We start from the raw sequence: 18,980 nt of genomic DNA, 5'->3' as shown, positions 1-18,980 counted from the left end.
GAAGTCAGTGTTCATTATCACCCCTGGGATCTCGGGGGGGGGGGGTGTTACATTATCTTGAAGGCAAGCCATGCAGCCACAAGGACACAGGGCTGGGAGGGAAGGAAAGGTCTTGTCACACTGAAAGCTCTCTTGTATGACAGCCTCAGGGCAGACACTAATGACAGAGCAGAGTCAGCCAGTGCTGAACCCTCAGCCATCAAGTCCTTACAGACCCTATTTGAAGCTTTGCTCCTACCTAGAGGAACCTTTCTCCCTCCTGAAAATATCAAGGCATCTTTGTTGCTTTATTGAGAAAGGGTCTTGTGTATCTGAAGCTCACCTAGACATCTTCATCTCCTCCAGATGCTCCTGCTTCCACCTCCCAAGTGCTGAGATTACAGATATAATCCACTACGCCAGCTCTCTTATGCATCTTTGTAGCTTGAGTTCTAATAGGTCTTAATAAAAGCCCAGAGTCAGATATAGTGATAAATGCTGAAAGATCAGAAAGACAAAGAAGCAAACCACAGCCACACCTTTCTTCAACTTCCCAACCAAAAAGAGTTTCTTTCTCCTTATATCACTTCCTGTCTGTCTGTACAGACCTCCAGATCTCTATGGTTAGCTAGTGGCTAGCTCTGCCCTCTGATCTTCAGGCAATATCACCACAGCTTTTATAAAGTGCCTTATGTCTAAAGTCTGCGTATTAAAACAAGTGGGGGCTAGAAAGATGGCTCAAGTTGAAAGCAGTGGCTCCTCTTGCAGAGGATCCAAGTTTAGTTCCCAACACCCACATAGTGCCTCACAAGCATCTCTAACTCCAGTTCCAGGGGGTCTGATGCCTCTCTGGCCTCCACATACAATGCAATCACATGATATACATACATGCAGGCAAAACACCCATACACATGATAAAATAAACTAAAGTAATAATAGTTTAAAACAGCAGCAAAGAAAAAAAAACAAAACCTCAACAGTCTCTCCCCCCCGCCCCCCCGCTGGAACTCACTCTGTAGACCAGGCTGGCCTCAAGCTCACAGATATCCACCTGCCTCTGCCTCCCAAGTGCTGGGACTAAAGGTGTGTGCCATCACTGACCAGCTTCAACATTGTGAAATATAGAGTTATGCAGGTACCACCAGTACAGATGGTATGAGGGGGGTGTTATGCTGTATGTTCCTCTTATTGGTTGATGAATAAAACACTGATTGGCCAATAGAGGCAGGAAGATAGGCAGACCTAGGAGAGCAGAATTCTGGGGAGAGAAGGCAGAGAGAGGGTGCAGAAAGAGATGACATGTAACAAGGAAAGGAGTAACAGGTCTGGACCCTTCTCCAGTAAGATAAGACCAAGTGGAAATACTTAGATTAGTAGAAATGGGTTAATAATTAAGCTAGCCAATAAGAAGCCCTAGCCATTGGCCAATTAATATAATGTCCGTGTGTTTATTTGGGGCAACGTAGCTGTGGGACTAGGCTGGAAAGAAACTCCAGCAACAAAAGTAGACAAGTGGCCTAAATGCCAATTTACAAGGGATATCATTTGCCCAGAAGAAATAATATAACTGTTCCGTAGACCAGTTAGATCTGCCGATGATGGGGAGAACACTGGACCCCATGGGCTAGCTCATCAGAAGAGCTGCCCACCATTCCTTAGGTTCCGGCAGAGTTGAGGACTCACCCAGGAGTCTGGACTGAGTTTCCCACCAGAGACAAAGATGTTAGCAATTCAGCAGCTACTAAAAAGACAGGATCCTGACAGCAGTCAGAAACAAGGACAGCTTCACAACAAAGAAAGCCAGCCAGAGGCTGTGGGATGACAACCCCGATAAGTTGACCCATCTACCCTAGACAGGAGAGAGACGAGATAGCAATTAGCCTGGGATTGTGAAGAATTAACCATGCTGGGACCAACTTAATTTAGTTCTGACATTTCTTGGCTCTATGTTGAAGAGTCAAGAGAACTAGGACCAGTTGAGGCTCAGACCTGATGACCTCAGTTCTATCTCCAGAATCTAGAGTGGAAGGAGAGAACCAACTCCTGAAAGTTTTTCTCTGACCTCTACATGCACACAATGGCTCATGTTTTTGGAATATACACACACAAATAAATTAAAAACGTAACTCAGTCTCTACTAGTTATTCAAATATAAATTCATATAGAAAATACTAGACTATATTACCAGCATTGAGAGGCAAGACTTAAAGTCTGAAGCTTTTTTGTTTGTTTTTTGAGACAGTGTTTCTTTGTAGCTTTGGAGGCTGTCCTGGAAATCACTCTGTCGACCAGGCTGGCCTCAAACTCAAAAGATCTGACTGCCTTTGCCTCCTGAGTGCTGGGATTAAAGGCGTGCACCACCACTGCTAGGCATGAAGATTAATTTTCTTGCTGTGTAAGAGCATTCAAAAAATTTAGAGCCAAATGCAGAGCCCCATGGCCTTTATGGAGGTGAATTGCTGTGAGTTTGAGGTCAACCTGGTCTATAGAGTAAGATCCAGGGAGATTCTGTCTCAGGGGGAAAAAAACAAAAAAGGCATTTTTTAGAACACATGGCAAGATCTAGTACTTCAGGCACTGCTAAATCTGAGTCTGAATCCTGACCCAGGCTCTAGCCTTTCCTGGCTGCTTATCCCACTTAGAACAAATCAAGTATCACACATAGGTATGAACTGCTGTGATCCTCTGCTAGATAGAAACTGGTCACAGCCTACAGCTTCCACTACTGCCTGCAGCTTGCATACTTGAAGGGGACATGTTGCCATCACACCAGGCAAGTCACTGGATTCTTGAGCCTGCTTACTGTTTGCAGGATCCCAAGGGCCCAAAAGGCTGACTTCACTTCCACAGCCCACTCTTGTTCAGCCAAACTTTCAAAACAGGAATTATTTTACCTCTGTGAATACATATATATGCTCTTGAAAAGGTACCCCTTTTTGGGGGCTTCTGTTGGGAAACAACAGGTTTGTAAGATCAGTAGTTGAAAGTTCTCAACTTCGTAAATCTTAAAAGGCCACAATCCTTACCTTTAACAGAAAATCTGAATTCTGGTATATGTTTAACTTTAGCACCATTGGCTATCAGGAATGAAAAGATACTCATCCCACTCTGTGGGTTCAATAGGCCTACCTTGAATGTATCAGTAACCATTCTATCCAGAGAAGCCAGGAGGTACTGCCTGCCCCACACAAGGCAGACAGCTTATCTGTATCAGTCAGGATTATCCAGCACAAGGACAGCAGGTATAAGGCCAGCTTTCTCACTTTCCTCCAGCTTTCACTAATTGTTCCAAGTCCTCCTAGCCTCCACATTTTAGGCTTATCGTCAACTTATCCTCAGGGCCTTTGTACTTGCTTGCCCTTCAAGGCATGACTCAAATGCAGCCTGCCTATGAGGCCATCTCTAGACTCCCTGAAAAAGTAGCAATTTCCACATTTCCCTTACCTTATCCACTCATTTACCTCAACCTGACCACTAAACAGATGACCTCATACCCACTATATAAAGAATACAGCCTTCAGGGACCATCTACTGTGGCTGTCATAGAACCTACAGGTAGACAGGTGTCAAGCATACAAAGGCACTTGCCCTTTGGAAACTCCTTGAAGGAAGCTGCCTGTGTTATCCACCTCTTGCTTGTGTCAAGTCCATTATCACTTCCAATAAAGTTTGGGACATGTCATTTTGAGCTAATGGCTACCTACAGAGATGCCAGGGTCCAGTGTTCACTTTGCCCAGAGTTTAACACAGAAGATGTGGAAGACTCCTTGTGGTTTGAAAAAAAATGGCCCTCAAAAAGGAGCTGCACTATTAGGAAATGTGGCTTTGTTGGAACAGGTGTGGCCATGATGGGGGAAGTGTCGCTGTCGGGTGGACCTTGAGGTCTCCTTTGCTCAAGCTATGTATGCTCAGTATGATAGTTTACTTCTTGTTGAATACTCTCAGCTCCTCCACTACCATGCCTACCTACATGCCACCAAGATGATAATGGACTAAATCTTTGAAACTGTAAGCCACCCCCAACGAAATGGTTTCCTTCATTAGAGTTGCCATGGTCATGGTGACTCTTCACAACTGAAACCCTAAGACAGTCCTAACACCCCAAGTGCATTTGAGTAAGAACTGAAGACAGGTGAGATGACATGCTGGCTTCTCGGGTTTCATTGTGGTTAGGCACGTGAGAATGGTGGGGATCTACACTGACATGTAACCAGAGGATACCTATCACGGTCCCCTTTACAGATGGGATGGGTGGGGACTTAACATGACAGTAGTGCCTGGTACTTGGCCACTACCCACCAGATCTGGGCATGGTTAACTCAAAGGGAGATGCCATTACCGTATGTTATGCAAGTGCCTCAGGCGCAGAAGAAAAGCTTGCCCTGATCCTCTCGACACACAGTATAGGGCAATGTTATAAATCAGTTAAAACATCTTTATTTTTGCAATTATCATTCCATACAAAAGCAATAGAAATGCAAATATTGACAAGTTTACAATTGAATACATGAACAGAGTATCTGTACACATTATCATTTACAGCAATATTACATGGTAAATTAACTGATCATAAAAAAAGTTCTAAATCCCTCTCTTCTGCCTCAATTCTCAGAGCACATGCTAAAATACTACCTCACACTAGTGCTATTCCAAGTTCCAAATTAACACTATATAACTTACATGAAGCCCATTAATATAACAGCCTAACATTTTTGTTCAGAGCTCTGTATGATAGAAAACCACATTCACATTGATAAAGACCAGAAAATAAGTTTTTACAAAGTCACTGGAGCTGCCTGACTGAGAAGACTTCATAGTTACCTGTAAAGACAGCTGACTATAGATTGGTCCCATAAACACATGGTTAAAATCCACTGCCAACCCATCTGAAAAGCAGCAACTGAAATCTCAAGTTCTTGTGAAAAACCACAAGTATCCTGCTGTCATTCTAACTTGGGGGTGTGGGATATAGTCTTCACCAGATTTAGCTTAATTTACAATTCAAAACATGTGTAATACTCACCATACATAAAAATAAGGCAAAAAAAAAAAAAAAAAAAAAAAAAACCCAATTTATCATGAGAAAATAAACTCTTAAAGGAGAAAACAAATACAAATGCACAGTAGCTCATGCTTAGCCAGCCTTCCAGATGACCAGGCAGAGCCAAATATTTCCAAGAGTTGCCACCAGGTGGCAGTTAACTCATGGCAGAGAAGTCTTTCAAGGGTTCAGTTAAACATGCATCCAAATCGAATTCATCCTCCACTTGGCAGTCTACATGTCTGACTTTGGTGGGTGTGCCAGCATACATATCCTAGAAAACAGAGGCAGTCAACCTACATCAGCTGATCACACAGGCTTCTTAAGTTACCCCCAGCCCAAGTGGGCTTGCTCAGCAGCAAGACAAAGTCAACAAAACCAGCATCATTTTGCCATTTCTATAGTGCACATTCATATTCCAGTTTGTCACTATCATATTGTATGGTATAAAATGGTGTAAAAAAAAGTTCAATCAACCTGAGTGCATCTGGAGTGACACAGCTGGGAACCAGAATAAAGCAATGAACCTTTGTTTATATGTTCAAGTAAGAACAGTTTATAAATGGGCGGTGGTAGCACACATCTTTAATCTCAGGACTTGGATAGCAGAAGTAGGCAGGCAGGTCTCTTGAGTTTGAAACCAGCCTGGTCTACAGAGTGAGTTCTAGGACAGCCAGGGCTGTTACACAAAGATATCTTGTCCCCCCCAAAATAAAAGTAAACAGCTTATAATAGCTTATGTTTGAGTCTCTCATAAGGCAATTCTGTATAGTTCAGTTTGGGAGGAGGGGGAAAGAGGGGCAGCTCATTATGTAGCCCTGGCAGCCTGGAATTTACTACACAGACCAGGCTGGCCTAGAATTTAGAACTCCAAGTGCCTCTGCCTCCTAAATGCTAGGACTGAAATACTTCATCCCCCACTGCACCCCACCCCCAGTCATAACTTAATAGGTTTTGGGTGTTTGTTTTTTTCAAAACAGGGTTTCTCTGTGTAACAGCCCTGACTGCCCTGGAACTCAGAGATCTGCCTGCCTTTGCCTCCCCAGTGCTGGGATTAAAGTGTGCATCACCGCCGCCTGGCTAACCCATTTTAAATAGGATTTTGTGTATTCTGGGCTAGCCTTCAATCTCTGATCTTCCTGCCTCCACCTCACAAAGGCCGAGGGTACAGGCATACACCACAACTAGCTTTAAAATATGCAACTTTAAAAACTATTTCCCAGGCCAAGAAAATCCTAGCACACAGATAACAGCAACCTCTATAAGCAGAAAACCAGCCAGCCTGGACTACAGTGAGAGCCAGGATAGCCAGGGCTATAAAAGAGATCCCTTCTCAAATAAAAATAAAACAAAACAAAAAAACCCAAACAATTATTCACTTAACAAGCATTTAGGAGATAATCCCTACACCAGTAGCTCATCACTAAAAGTGGTGTGACTAAAGGTAGAATGAACCAAAAGCCCAAATTGAGGTTACATGTTCAGAACCCAATTTGTGATCAATATGGTGTTTCTTGATGGGGGGGGGTGGGGAAATCCCCTTTTCACTAACATCACAATCAGTATGTACACCTCGGTATTTAATGTGGTATGTTTTTTCAAGTGACTTAAAACACCCAAGCTGAGAGACAAAACCAAAGGAAGCACTTACAAAGTTGTCCTGTGAACTCGTCTGGGACTCAGAGCTGCTTTCTGTAAATTCTGTCTCCATTTCCCCAAGGTCTACAGGTTGTCTGAGAAAATAAATTTAACAAGCATGTCAGTCACCTACCTGCTACCATCAGAAAATGACAATTTTAAGTTTTTTCACTAAAACCAAACATCACCCACATCACAGTATGTGTGTTGCCCCCAAGGTCAGCTTCCAGTTACATTTGTCAAAACCTGACCACTCAACTCAACATAGAAAGCTGAGAGCAACAAGTGAAAGACCTGCCCAGGCTCACAGAAAACAAGAATCTGACAGTCTGTGCTGTCATTCATACACACCTGTAAATGTCCTGTTTAGTTTTGTTTTTGAGACAAAGTCTCTCTATATAGTTCTGGTTGTGCTGGGACTCACTCCTGGCCCTGTAAACATTCTTGCAAAGCTAGCAAGACCACCTTTCTTCTGGGGTGAGCAGAATGGAATGCTATTAAGCTGAGCATGGTAGTACCACAATACCTTCTGAGGCAGCACTTCAAGTTGAACCTATGCTTCATAATTAAGACCCTAGTCAAAACTCCAAAAATGCACCTAGGGATGTGTCTCAGTGTGCAGAGTGCTTGCTCAGCATGCAGGAGGCCCCAGACTACCCAAGAATCAAATGGGGACAGGCCATGGTGGCACAGACCTTTAATCTCAGCACTCAGGAGAATCTCTAAGTTCAAGGCCTACCTGGACTAACCTCAAGACAGAGTACTAGGAGACCCTATCTCAAAAATCCAAACCAAAACCCCTCAAATAGGGTTGGGGAGATATCTCAGTGGGAAATGCCTATGTGGCATAAGGTCCTAATTATGAATTCCCAAACCCACAACAAAGAAAGCTCACAGGACACCTGGCCCACAGTGACAAACATCACAAACGTGAGAGCCTGTCTCAAACAAGGTAGAAAGGACTGACACCCAAGGCTGACCTCTGACCTGGCACATATATAGCCAATTGTCCTAGACTGTTTTCTAGCTCCAAAAGACTAAACCCAGCACAGGGAGTGAATAAGCTCTTCCTTGGCTAGTGTGTATGTTCTCTTGACAACTTCCAGGATAATCTGCCACTGTGACAGGGAAAGAGAAAGCAACAAAGACATACATTTCTTGCAAATCACATCCTTCTTCAGCAGGAGGATCCCAAAAATGCAGAGCCACCTTCCACAGTTTGATCTGTTGATCCCATGACCGCCGACTATACTTCTTAAATTTGTTGGGAGTCCTGGGATGGATTCCAGGTTGTCGAAGATGTCTGTAGAACATAATATTACTTCAGTACAAGGCATTCACACCTGCACAGTAGATAAGACTAAGCATACTTTGAGGTTAACATTAACAGGGTCTCTCATTGTAGGCCTGTCACTCCCTATGTAGACCTGACTGGTCTCAAACTCAGAGATCCTCCTGTCTCTTCGTAATTAAAGGCATGTTTCACCACACCCAGTAGTAACTGAGATTCTATAAGATGAGCAAAGAAATGCATTAAAAGCAGTATTTCAACCAAGCATGAACCTGTATTCCTAGCACTTAGGAGGCTAGGGCAAAAGAATGGGTAAATGAGGCCACCCAGAAAGACCATTTCTTCAAATCTTACTATTCCTTTGGAGTCCATACTTTAAAAGCCTGTTTTGCTGGGCAGTGGTGCTGTAGCTTTAATCCCAACACTTGGGTGGCAGAGGCAGGTGTATCTCAGTGAGTTCAAGGACAGCAAGGACCATGACACAGAGAAACCCTGTTTTGAAAAACAAACAAACAAAAAAAAAAAGGGGGGGCGGGTGTTGGTGGCACACTCAGGAGGCAGATAGATCTCTGTGTGTGTTCAAGGCCAGCCTGGTGTACAGAGTTAATTCTAGAACAGGCTCCAAAGCAATACAGAGAAACCCTGCTTCTGAATGCTGCCCAAAAGACTCCAAAAGATAAAACAAAAAAACAAAAAAAACTATATGTTTGTCATGTTTACATTAAACAAAGTAATGACATTTTTTCCCTCCAATTACAAACTGAAAGATGGCTTAGTGATTAAGAGCACTTATTACTCTTGCAGAAGACCCACTCAGTACCTACATAGTGGCTCAAACCCATCAAACTATAGATCCAGGGAATCTGACAACTTCATCTGGCTTCTGCAGGGACCAGGGATGCACATGGTATACTGTTCATACACAAAGGTAAAACATCCATACACATCTTTTCTTTTTCCTTCCCCAGACAGGACTTCTGTGCATATCCCTGGTTTACCTGGAACTCAAGAAATCTGCCTGTCTCTGCTGCCCCCCACCCCACTGGTATTAAAAGCATGAACCAGCACTACCTGACCTCATACACATAATCTTAGTTTAAAAAAAAAGAAAAGAAAAAAAATTAAAAAGAAAAACCCACCACAGGGCTGTTAAGAGCACTGACTGCTCTTCCAGAGAACCCAGGTTCAATTCCCAGCACCCATATGGCAGCTTGCAATTGTTTGTAACTCTAGTTCCAGAGGATCTGATACCTTCACCCCAATGCACATAAAATAAAGGCTAAATAAATTATTAAAAACAAAAACCACCATACCTAGCCCTCCAGTTAAATACTTACACATTCTTTAACTTGACTTTTATCTTTCTTTTGTGTTTTGTAGTAACTATGTGCTTGTATAAAATCATGTACTTTGTAAGTCCTGAGGATAAAATGCTAATAGTCAAAGCTATGAAAAGAATTGCTTGTTAATCTTCATGTTCCCAGCCTTTCAAATGACAATCTATTCCTGTACTTAAGTTCTTACGAGCTGCTAATAAATAGAAGATATGGTTGTCGGGCAAGATAAGACAGGCCTATGTGACAACACTACCTGGGGACCTCTTTAATGTATCGATCATAGGCAATAGTGTTCTTCCCATAGTTGATCTGCTTCTGTCTTCTCATCAAAACACTTTCATCTGTTTCCACATCAGCTGGCACTGAAGACATAGACTCCTTTGAATCAGAACTAAAAAGAAAGAGAGTAAACTAAACATGCCTTGGACTTAAGATCATTGTGTGCCAAGAAAATACTGTAATAGTCCCCCTCTTCATTCAAATGATATGAATCCAACAAAAAAACCCAATCTATACTATAGGGATTTCCAGTTCACAACAATGAAGAACAAATTATCAATAAATGCTACTGGGACAAGCTACTCAAAAGTTTCATTAACAAACTAGAAATGTTTCAGCACGTACCTTCCTGATGATGATTTCCTCTCTCTTCCAAAGTCATTTATGAGTAGTTTTCTCTTGTATCTGAGAACAAAATAAAATACTGTTTTTAAAAGCATAAAACACATAAAACAAAAAATAGTACTTCTAAAATAAGAACGAAGCCTTTCTTTTTTTTCCTGAATAGCATAATTTGGGAATGGAAGAATGTTGAGTCTCAGGTTAGCCTGGACTTACTTACATTAGCCCTGACTAAAAACTTTAGAGGGGTGGGTTAGAACAGGAGATGAACTTTTTTCTTTTAATTTCTAGAAACATGTTTTTTGGCCTTAGCAGTTAGGATCACTTGGCTGCTCTTCCGGAGAACCCAGGTTCTATTCCCCAGCACAAGGAAGATCTGATGCCCTCTAGCTTCTGTGGACACCAGGCACATACATAGGGTACAGAGACACACATATAGAGGCAAAACATCCATATACAAAAGATCTGAGCTACAAGCAGCTGTGAGCCTCCATGTGGGTGTTAGAAACTAAACCTAGGTCCTGTGCAAGAACAGTCAGTACTTTTAACCTGAGCCATCACTTTAGCCCTGTTTAAAAAACTGTATTGTGTTTGTGCATGCATACCATAGCACATGTGCAGAGGTCACAGAACAACTTGTGAAAGCCAAATTCTGGTCATCAGGCTTAGACGCATATTTGCCTATGAATCATCTCACTGGCCCAGCATTATTTCTCTTGAGTCTATTTCCTTGCTATTCATGTTCCAAGTAAATTTTAATCCTGTCCCTCAAAAAAAAAATTTCAAAACTTTCTTTCCTTTCCTGTGTTTAAGGCATGCTCATGTATGCTCGTAGAGGACATAAAAACTTCATTATCATTCCTCAGAGCCATCCCACTTTGCTTTGGCACAAGGTCTAGGCTGCAAGCAGTGTCCGTGCCTCAGAGGAGGGAGCATGGATTAAGAAATGACAGGCCAAAAAATTATAAATACTAAAGACAGCGTCATAGGAGATAGAGTCAGGAGGGTGCATCAAGAATACTGGGGAAAAGCCCAAAGTTTATTACACACAGAATTTATATACCTTAATCAAAAGTGGGGGAAAGGAAAAGAGACTTCCTGGCCAAGATACAAAGAACAAGCATAATTACATTCTCAATACCAAAAACATCAAGCAACCGCACCTCAAACCAAACATCCTATTATCAAGACAAGACAATAGCCACACCTTAGGCTACATACCCACCCTGTTGTCAAAGTAAGACATTAGGCCAAACATTCTGTTGTTGAACCTTGAGAGAGTAATAGTGGGTTTGAACTTTCTGACCTTAAATCAAGATGAAGAGAACCCATCTCTGTGGGCCCTGCATAGGCCTAGGGCTTGCCAATTCAGCTAGACTGGCTAGCCAGAAACTTCAGGAATTCTCATACCCTGCCTCCCCAGTACTAGATTACAAGCATACATCACCTCACATGGCTTCTTTACATGGGTTCTGGGTACCTAACACATGCCCTAGTACAAGGCACACACTTTACTAAGCTCTCTTAGCTCTGCCTTTTTTCTTAAAAGGCAAAGTCTAAATTGCCTTGTCTGGCTTCAATGTCAGCTGGTCTATTTTCAACATCTCTAAGTTATACATCATTTCAGAAGGTATATTATTTGTCAAGAGCCTACTCTGTTGTTTAAAACAACCCATTTATAAGAAAACACACCCTTTGCAGAGGTTCCCTGGGCCCTAAAAAACCTTGACAAGGTGATTAGCAAAACCCAAACATCATCTATTGCCAAGATGGAGACAGGAAGCCTTGTTGTCATTAGGCCACACAGAATTGGCAAACAAATCCTATCTGACCTCCTAACTACTTGGTTTACATCTTTTATTCCAACAATATATTTCAACTAATAATGAACTATTCATTTGACTGGAGACTAAAACAAGAACAGGTAACAAAAATCAATGAAAATTAGTAGTGCCCCCAAGTTTGAGGCCAGCCTCGTTTTACACATTGAAATCTTGTCTCAAAAAGTCTTAAAGTGGTTGCTTAGCATGCATGAATTTGATTTCCTAGCTCTACATAATTAGGACACAGTGACATGACTCCAATCCCAGCACTCGGGAGGTGGAGGCAACAAGATCAGAAGTTTAAGGCCAAACCTTATGAGCAAGGAAAAAAAAAAAAAAAAAAAAGGTTAAGAAATTGGTTTAGCTTTTCACCAAGATGGCACCGAAAGCGAAGAAGGAAGCTCCTGCCCCTCCCAAAGCCAAAGCGAAGGCCTTGAAAGCCAAGAAGGCAGTGCTGAAAGGCGTCCACAGCCATAAAAAGAAGATCCGCACATCACCCACCTTCCGTCGGCCCAAGACCCTGCGGCTCCGGAGGCAGCCCAAATACCCTGGGAAGAGCGCTCCCCGAGAAACAAGCTTGACCACTATGCCATCACCAAATTCCCCCTGACCACTGAGTCAGCCATGAAGAAAATAGAAGACAACAACACACTTGTGTTCATTGTGGACGTCAAGGCCAACAAGCACCAGATCAGACAGGCTGTAAAGAAACTCTATGACATCGATGTGGCCAAAGTCAACACCCTCATAAGGCCTGACGGAGAGAAGAAGGTGTATGTTCGGTTGGCTCCTGATTATGATGCTCTGGATGTTGCCAACAAAATTGGGATCATTTAAACTGAGTCCAGCTGGCTAATCCAAATACACACTTTTTCACCAAAAAAAAAAAAAAAAAAAAAAAAGAAATTGGGTTTAAGGATTACTATGTGCTAAACCTTCATTAGGTTCTCTCTCTCCCAGATATTTTGGATTTTTGTTGTTGTTATTGACAACAGGGCATCTAAGTGTAGTCCTGGCTTTCCTGGAACTTACGTAGATCAGACTGGCCTTGAACTCAAGATATTCATCGCTTCCCCAGCGCTAGGTTAACAGTGTATGCAATTACACCCATCTATTTTCTGGGAATTTTGTAACACCAAGCCAGAGAATCTACTAGCTATCTTCCAAAGGCACTTTCTATTTACTGAGGAAAGGTCTCTCCACAAACCCAGAGCTCACAGTTCAGCTAATCTGTTACATTTTCATTTGTGTGTGGGTTCTAATGTGTTATCAAACATACATGGAGGTCAGAGGAGCTGGTTCCCAGAAAATGAACTTGGATCATTAGGTAAGTGCCTTTCCCTACAGAGCCATTTGCTGGCCTTGATCTGGGTAGTCTAGCCAGTTTGCCTCTGGGAATTCCATTTCTGCTTCTCAGGTGTTCTGGGATTATAGGTAAACCACTGTGCCCACCCAGTTTTTACATAGGTGCTAGGACCAAACTCCAGGTCTCACTCTTGTGCAAACAAACACTCCATCCATTGAACCATCTCTCTACACCGATTTAGTTTTATTTACACTATCAACTGAAATTATGTACACCTCAGGAACTTCCCTATAACTTTTTAAATTCTTTAACAATCCTTTGAAAATAATTCTGCATCACTAAAACCCTATATATAACCACCATAAAGACAACAAAATGTTACTCCTTTGAAAAGTCCATATCCAAACTCTGGGGTATTTTACTTTCTTTCCCAGCATCTCTTTCTAGTAGTCTGTGTTTAAAATCTAAACATTAGAAATGTCTTTTGATAACCTCCAACTTTGCTTCCTAATGGTTCATCCTGAAATTTTCTCTGGCAAAGCCAAGGATCTGGTTTTACCTTAGTCAAGCTACCTAAAAGATAAGGCAACTCCGTGGGCTGCTATGGGTAACACTATAAATTGGTTTCTTTTGTTTTTCTAGACTGTGTTTCTGTGTAGTCCTGGCTGTCCTGGAACTCACTCTGTAGAACAGGCCATACACCACCATCACCACCTGACATGAACTGGTTTCATTATGCCAACCAAGTAAAGTAAGTACTCTTGTCAGAGAGCATACACAAGTACCTGGATTCAACCTCCAGTACTGCTAAAAACAATAAAGAAAAACCTAGCCAGGTGTTGGTGTCACACGCCTTTAGTCCCAGCACACAGGTGGATCTCTGTGAGTTCAAGGTCAGCCTTGTACACAGAGTGAGTTCCAGGACAGGCTCCAAAGCAATAGAGGAAACCCTGCCTTGAAAAACAAACAAACAAAACCTAGGGTTTCCAAGGTAAATCCATAGATAAAGAATTTTTTCACATAAATGTGAGAACCAGAATTTGGATCTATCTGTACCACCCACATAAAATCCTAGATGGGTGTGGTGGTCCACCTGTAATTCCAGTACTTGTGAGGCAGACACATGGCATCTCCAGGATAAACCGGCTAAGTAGAATAACCAAATTAGCAAGTTCTGAGTTCAGTAAGACACTAGCTCTGTCAGAGAGCAACATGAAAAGAAAGCCCCCATCACTGCCATCCACAGCACCTCACCTATTTCTACTAAGACAGTAGTTCTTAAACTAGGAAGCTCTTAAATAGAAGAGCCTGCAAATATGTATTTCTAACAAGTTCCCAAGAGATGCTAATGATAGCCTAAGGACTAGATATTTTCCCTTTTTGGCTGTCCAGGGATCAATAAACTCAGGAATTCATCATGCTAGGTAAACTCATTACCACTGAGCAACAATCCCAATCCCTAAAGAATAGATTTTTAAGAACCATGATTCTAAGACATTCTATGAATATAGTAACTGAAACACACACACACACACACACACACACACACACACACACACACACAAAATCTTACAAAGTGTGTACCTTGCAATCTCTTTGTTAACTCTGGTCCTCATTTCATCTTCTTCAACTGCACTTGCCCAGTCAGAACATCTAGAACGGGGCTTAGGGCCTTCAGGAGTCGTAAAGCTACAATAAAGGAAAAATGCATTTAAATGAGCACTTTATCTCTGCTTTTTGAGGAAAGAATATGGCACTGCTTTGGCAGGATGCCAAGGAAACAGGTGAGTTTAGGCAATCTCTCAAAAGTCTTCTGGACATCATTAGACAACTACTAACCCACTATGAGTCAGTGCTAGATTATGGGAAGTCTACTAGGAAGAGTCAAGTTGCTAAAAATATTGTCAGTACTACAAACAGTACCTACAATGGAATTTGGCTTTATGTTTTCAAACAGTCTCATCATATAGTCTTGAAAACTCTCCTCCCTCAGCTACCTCATAAGTGCTGGCAATACAGGTGTTAGCCACTGGCTTCAATGTGCTAGCTGTAAAACAAAGTATTATAGGATTTTTTAAAAAACCTATTTTATTATGTATACAGTGCTCTGCATGCATGAATGCCTACATACCAGTAGAGGGCAGCAGATCTAAGATGGTTGTGAGCCACCATATTGTTGCTGGGAATTAAAATTCAGGCAGGACCTCTGGAAGAACACCTTGTGCTCTTAACCTGACCCATCAATCCAGCCCATATTATAGGAATTTTTAAGGCTCAAAAAAAAAATTGTAGTGCTAAACACTGAAAAACCCATGGTGAGAAGCCAGTAAGATGAGGTTGTTTACTTTTCAGAAACACAAGACTCACAAGATTCCATTGTAGGTACTGTTTGTAGTACTGACAATATTTTTAGCAACTTGACTCTTCCTAGTAGACTTCCCATAATCTAGCACTGACTCATAGTGGGTTAGTAGTTGTCTAATGATGTCCAGAAGACTTTTGAGAGATTGCACCACAATTATGTGGAAAAGGTAATAAACAAGTCTCGTGAATTTAAAAATTTTTCTTTTGTTTTTGTGACAGGATCTCACTATATAGGCTGGCCTTGAACTCGAGAGCCTTCTGCCTCTCAAGTGCTGGAATTAAGGCATGTGCCACCAAGCCTGGCAGCTGTAACTTTACTTCACTAAGGATTAGTTTACCATGCTGGAGGGTGGTATCTCAAACCTTTAATCCCAGCACTTGGAAGGCAGAGGCAGGTGGATCTCTGTGAATTCAAGGCCAGCCTGGTCTACAGAGCTAGTTCCAAGACAGGCTCCAAAGCAATACAGAGAAAACCTGTCTTGAAAAACAAACAAACAAACAAACAAACAAAAACCCTCTCAAAGCACACACATGCACGGACAGACATGCACAAAGAGCTCTTGACTGTTCTTCCAGAAGTCCTGAGTTCAATTCCCAGCAACTACATGGTGGCTCACAACAATCTGTAATGGGATCAGATTTTCTTTTCTGGTGTGCATGAAGACAGATGTGAATAAACAAATCTCTTAAGAGGAAAAAAAGTAAAATGCTAATGCACAGAAGCACCCTGTCACTGGTAAAATGAAGTGGCTATGGGACCACCTATGAACTAGGGCTCAAGATACCAAGACCTAGAGAATTTAGGATTCTAACACTTGGGGCTGGAGAGGTGTCTCAGCACCCACACGGCAACTCACAATCACCCATAAATTCAATTTCAGGGAATCCAACGCCCTCTTCTCCACAAGAATCAGGCATACATGTGGTACACTCATACACCTTACAAAACACTCATACACATAAAAATAATCCTAACCTGGGGTAGTAGTAACACATGCCTTTAATCCCAACACTTAAGAGTCAGGTGGACCTCTGAGTCCAAGGCCAGTCTGATCTACCTAGAAGTTCCAGGACAGCCCTGTCTTCAAAAAGCAAACACAAAAAACAACCTAACATTTTATCTTCGGTTAATTGAGACCATGACTGTGCTTCTATCTTCATCTCAATAAGGTTTTCTGTTTGGTTTTATTTTCATTGAGACAAGATAGTCAGTCATTGAGACAAGCTAAGCTCAAACTCACTAGGTAGCAAAGGAAGACCTTGAGCTTCTTCTGATACTCTTGCATCTAACTCCTAAGATTTACTGGGATTACTGATGCATACAGTATCACCTCTCCTTTTACCTACCTTAGGGCTGTCCTTTGGCCTCCCCTATACTCCCATAACTGGTTGAAAGCCTTCAAATATGTGCTGGTAAATCACATTCACACTTGACAGCCTCTCTCCCAAGACAGGTCTGTCCACCCACTGCCACCACCCATGGGGGTTAACTCTAAGGAGAGATGATCAAAGGATTGAATCAGTCTGACTTTTCTATCTCCGGTCAGTGTATTCACAAGTCTGAATTCCACACCACCTTCCCTGAACCACCAATTCCCTTCCCTGGGCTTAGCAGCTGTCCTTACCTTCCCTTCTTCTAGTCCCTGGCTAGCAGACCACATATCCCCATAGAAAGGCATGGTCAAAATATCCCGAGATCATTTATTCTTCTCATCAGTCACCACTACACAAAGGTCCCCAGAGCAAATCCCTGAGCAGCTCACATCACCAGCTTAATCTTCACACTCCTGATCTCTCTGAATTAACTATTTTACTTGCTGGCACTCCTCCATGAGACTACCAAGAGACCTCATTGGCTACAACACGGTGCCTCACCTTAAAAGCAACAACAACTAAACACTGTGGCAAAAGCTTATCAGATGGAAGGGACCCAGGCACATCACGAGGTTTCAATTCAACTTTGGTTTTAACATCTGGATTTCACTCAGGTAATAAAACCTAATTTCTCTCTCACACACGGCGGGGGAGGGAGTGTCAAAACATTTTAGCAAGGTGTGCGAATATAAAGGCTCCCCCACTCCGGATAAAACCAGTTTTGCTGCCACCTATCAGTCGCTGGTAAGCTGCTTCTAAGACTGAGCGAAAATAAAGAGAATCCAAAGTCACCTAATTATTCCAACAGCTCCTAGAAAGCGAGTGCAATGGGATGAGGGTCCCTTGGCCCTCCTCCAGACCACCAAGTGACCAACCCGTTTGAATTGGGCCAGCGCCCACCTTTCAGGCCGACGGTCCGCAATCTGGCGCTCGCTTTCCTCAGAGTCCTCGGGCTTCCGGTCCCTTCCGTCGGCTCTGCGCTTCCGTCCGAGACTCCATCTCGCAGGGGACCGCGGGCTGAGGACACAGACTGCGGTCAGTGGGCGGGGCCCTACTAGCTCGGTGTTTCAGGGACCCCTACCTCACAGACAACTGGAGACGAAGACTTGTAGACTGCATGGCCCACTTACCTTTCACCGGCGTCGTGGCGGCTCCCATACCGGGGTGGGCTTCTAGGTCTGCAGGCCATGGCGGGAGAGGATCGAAGGGCGGCGCAGCAGCAACAAGCTCACTGGGCGACAGCTGACGAGGTCTGAGCTCGCCGCGACCAACCGCCCTTAAATGCGCAGCGGCCCCGCCCCTCAGCAACTCCCGCGCGCGCGCGGGGTCGGACGAAACCATCGGGCGCCCAGCTGTAGGGGAGGCCCTCTCGACTCTGAGCGCCCCGCTGGCGGCCCCACTTCGGACCTAAGCCCCGGAACGGCAGGCAGTCACCAGACTCCAACGCCTGATGCAGCCGCCCACGATGGTGGGGGAAATGCCATAGCCCGACTAAAGTGAAAAGAAACTGGCGGCTCCCGACGGCCTTCCAGGAGGCTGGCGCTGTGCCTGCCTGGTTTCTGATTGGTTGCGTCTTCGCGGGCCGAGGAGTATTGGCGGGAGATTGGGCTGTGCGCGCCACTGCCACTCAAAGTAGGTGGGCGTGACCACGTCGCTGTTGCGGGCCGGAACACGGAAGACACCGCCCAGGTCCGGGACTGGCCCCTCCCTCCTCCCCGCCTCCACCACACTCCGTGAGCTCCCGCCTATAGTTTAAACCCGTGACTTTGAAGCTGTGAGAGATTCCTTAGTAGCCAGCTCACTTAGTGGCCTCTTTCTCCCTCCAAAGTTGTCTGTCTGCTCGGTTTCTGGTGATGTCCTCTATGCTTGAGTCACTAGCACGAGGGTCAGACCTCTGCAGACCCCATCTGTCCTACTTGCAGATGGTGTGGGCGTTCGCGATACCACTTTAAAGGTGGATCTGGCCCAGAGCAGCGGGAAAGAGAGTAGATTGGAGAGCCGATCGAAGGGCACCGTGCCAAACCATTTATCACTGTCTGGTCTGGAATGCTAGTCCCGTGTCCCTTTCCGAACGCTGACATTTTTTTTTTTGAGACAGGGTTTCTCTGTGTAGCTTTGTAGATCAGGTTAGAAGCCTGCCTCAGCCTCTGCCTCCCAAATGGTGTGACTAAAGGCCTGCTCCACCACTGCCTGGCTTTCTGACACT

The 18,980-nt window shown here is 43.5% G+C and overlaps 1 protein-coding gene and 1 pseudogene across 1 annotated transcript; one reads left to right on the top strand and one right to left on the bottom strand.

Annotated features, from left to right (window-relative positions):
* Window positions 1-5,046: 5,046 nt before the first annotated feature.
* Slbp (stem-loop binding protein) lies at window positions 5,047-18,036 on the bottom strand. The gene is made up of 8 exons (XM_051200316.1): window positions 17,905-18,036; window positions 17,675-17,791; window positions 14,621-14,725; window positions 9,911-9,970; window positions 9,540-9,677; window positions 7,812-7,961; window positions 6,672-6,753; window positions 5,047-5,294 (listed from the first exon to the last, which is right to left on the bottom strand). The coding sequence occupies exons 1-8, from the start codon at window positions 17,961-17,963 to the stop codon at window positions 5,178-5,180; spliced, it is 828 nt and encodes a 275-aa protein (XP_051056273.1). The 5' UTR covers window positions 17,964-18,036; the 3' UTR covers window positions 5,047-5,177.
* LOC127233745 (60S ribosomal protein L23a-like) lies at window positions 12,107-12,618 on the top strand (annotated as a pseudogene).
* Window positions 18,037-18,980: the final 944 nt, after the last annotated feature.

The sequence above is a fragment of the Phodopus roborovskii genome, unplaced genomic scaffold (genome assembly GCF_943737965.1).
Source record: "Phodopus roborovskii unplaced genomic scaffold, PHOROB, whole genome shotgun sequence".
In the NCBI taxonomy this organism is placed as follows: Eukaryota; Metazoa; Chordata; class Mammalia; order Rodentia; family Cricetidae; genus Phodopus; species Phodopus roborovskii.
The sequence above is the reverse complement of the archived record's forward strand: the minus strand, read 5'-3'. Positions and strand labels throughout refer to the sequence as shown.

Bases quoted from the DNA above. Each gene is read 5' to 3' on its own strand.
- Slbp (XM_051200316.1), bottom strand. From the start codon at position 17,963: ATGGCCTGCAGACCTAGAAGCCCACCCCGGTATGGGAGCCGCCACGAC. The intron at 9,678-9,910 runs GTACGTGCTGAA...CTTTCTTTTTAG, and splicing joins AGGAAATCATCATCAGGAAG to TTCTGATTCAAAGGAGTCTA. The intron at 5,295-6,671 runs GTAAGTGCTTCC...TCTGTTTTCTAG, and splicing joins CGAGTTCACAGGACAACTTT to GATATGTATGCTGGCACACC.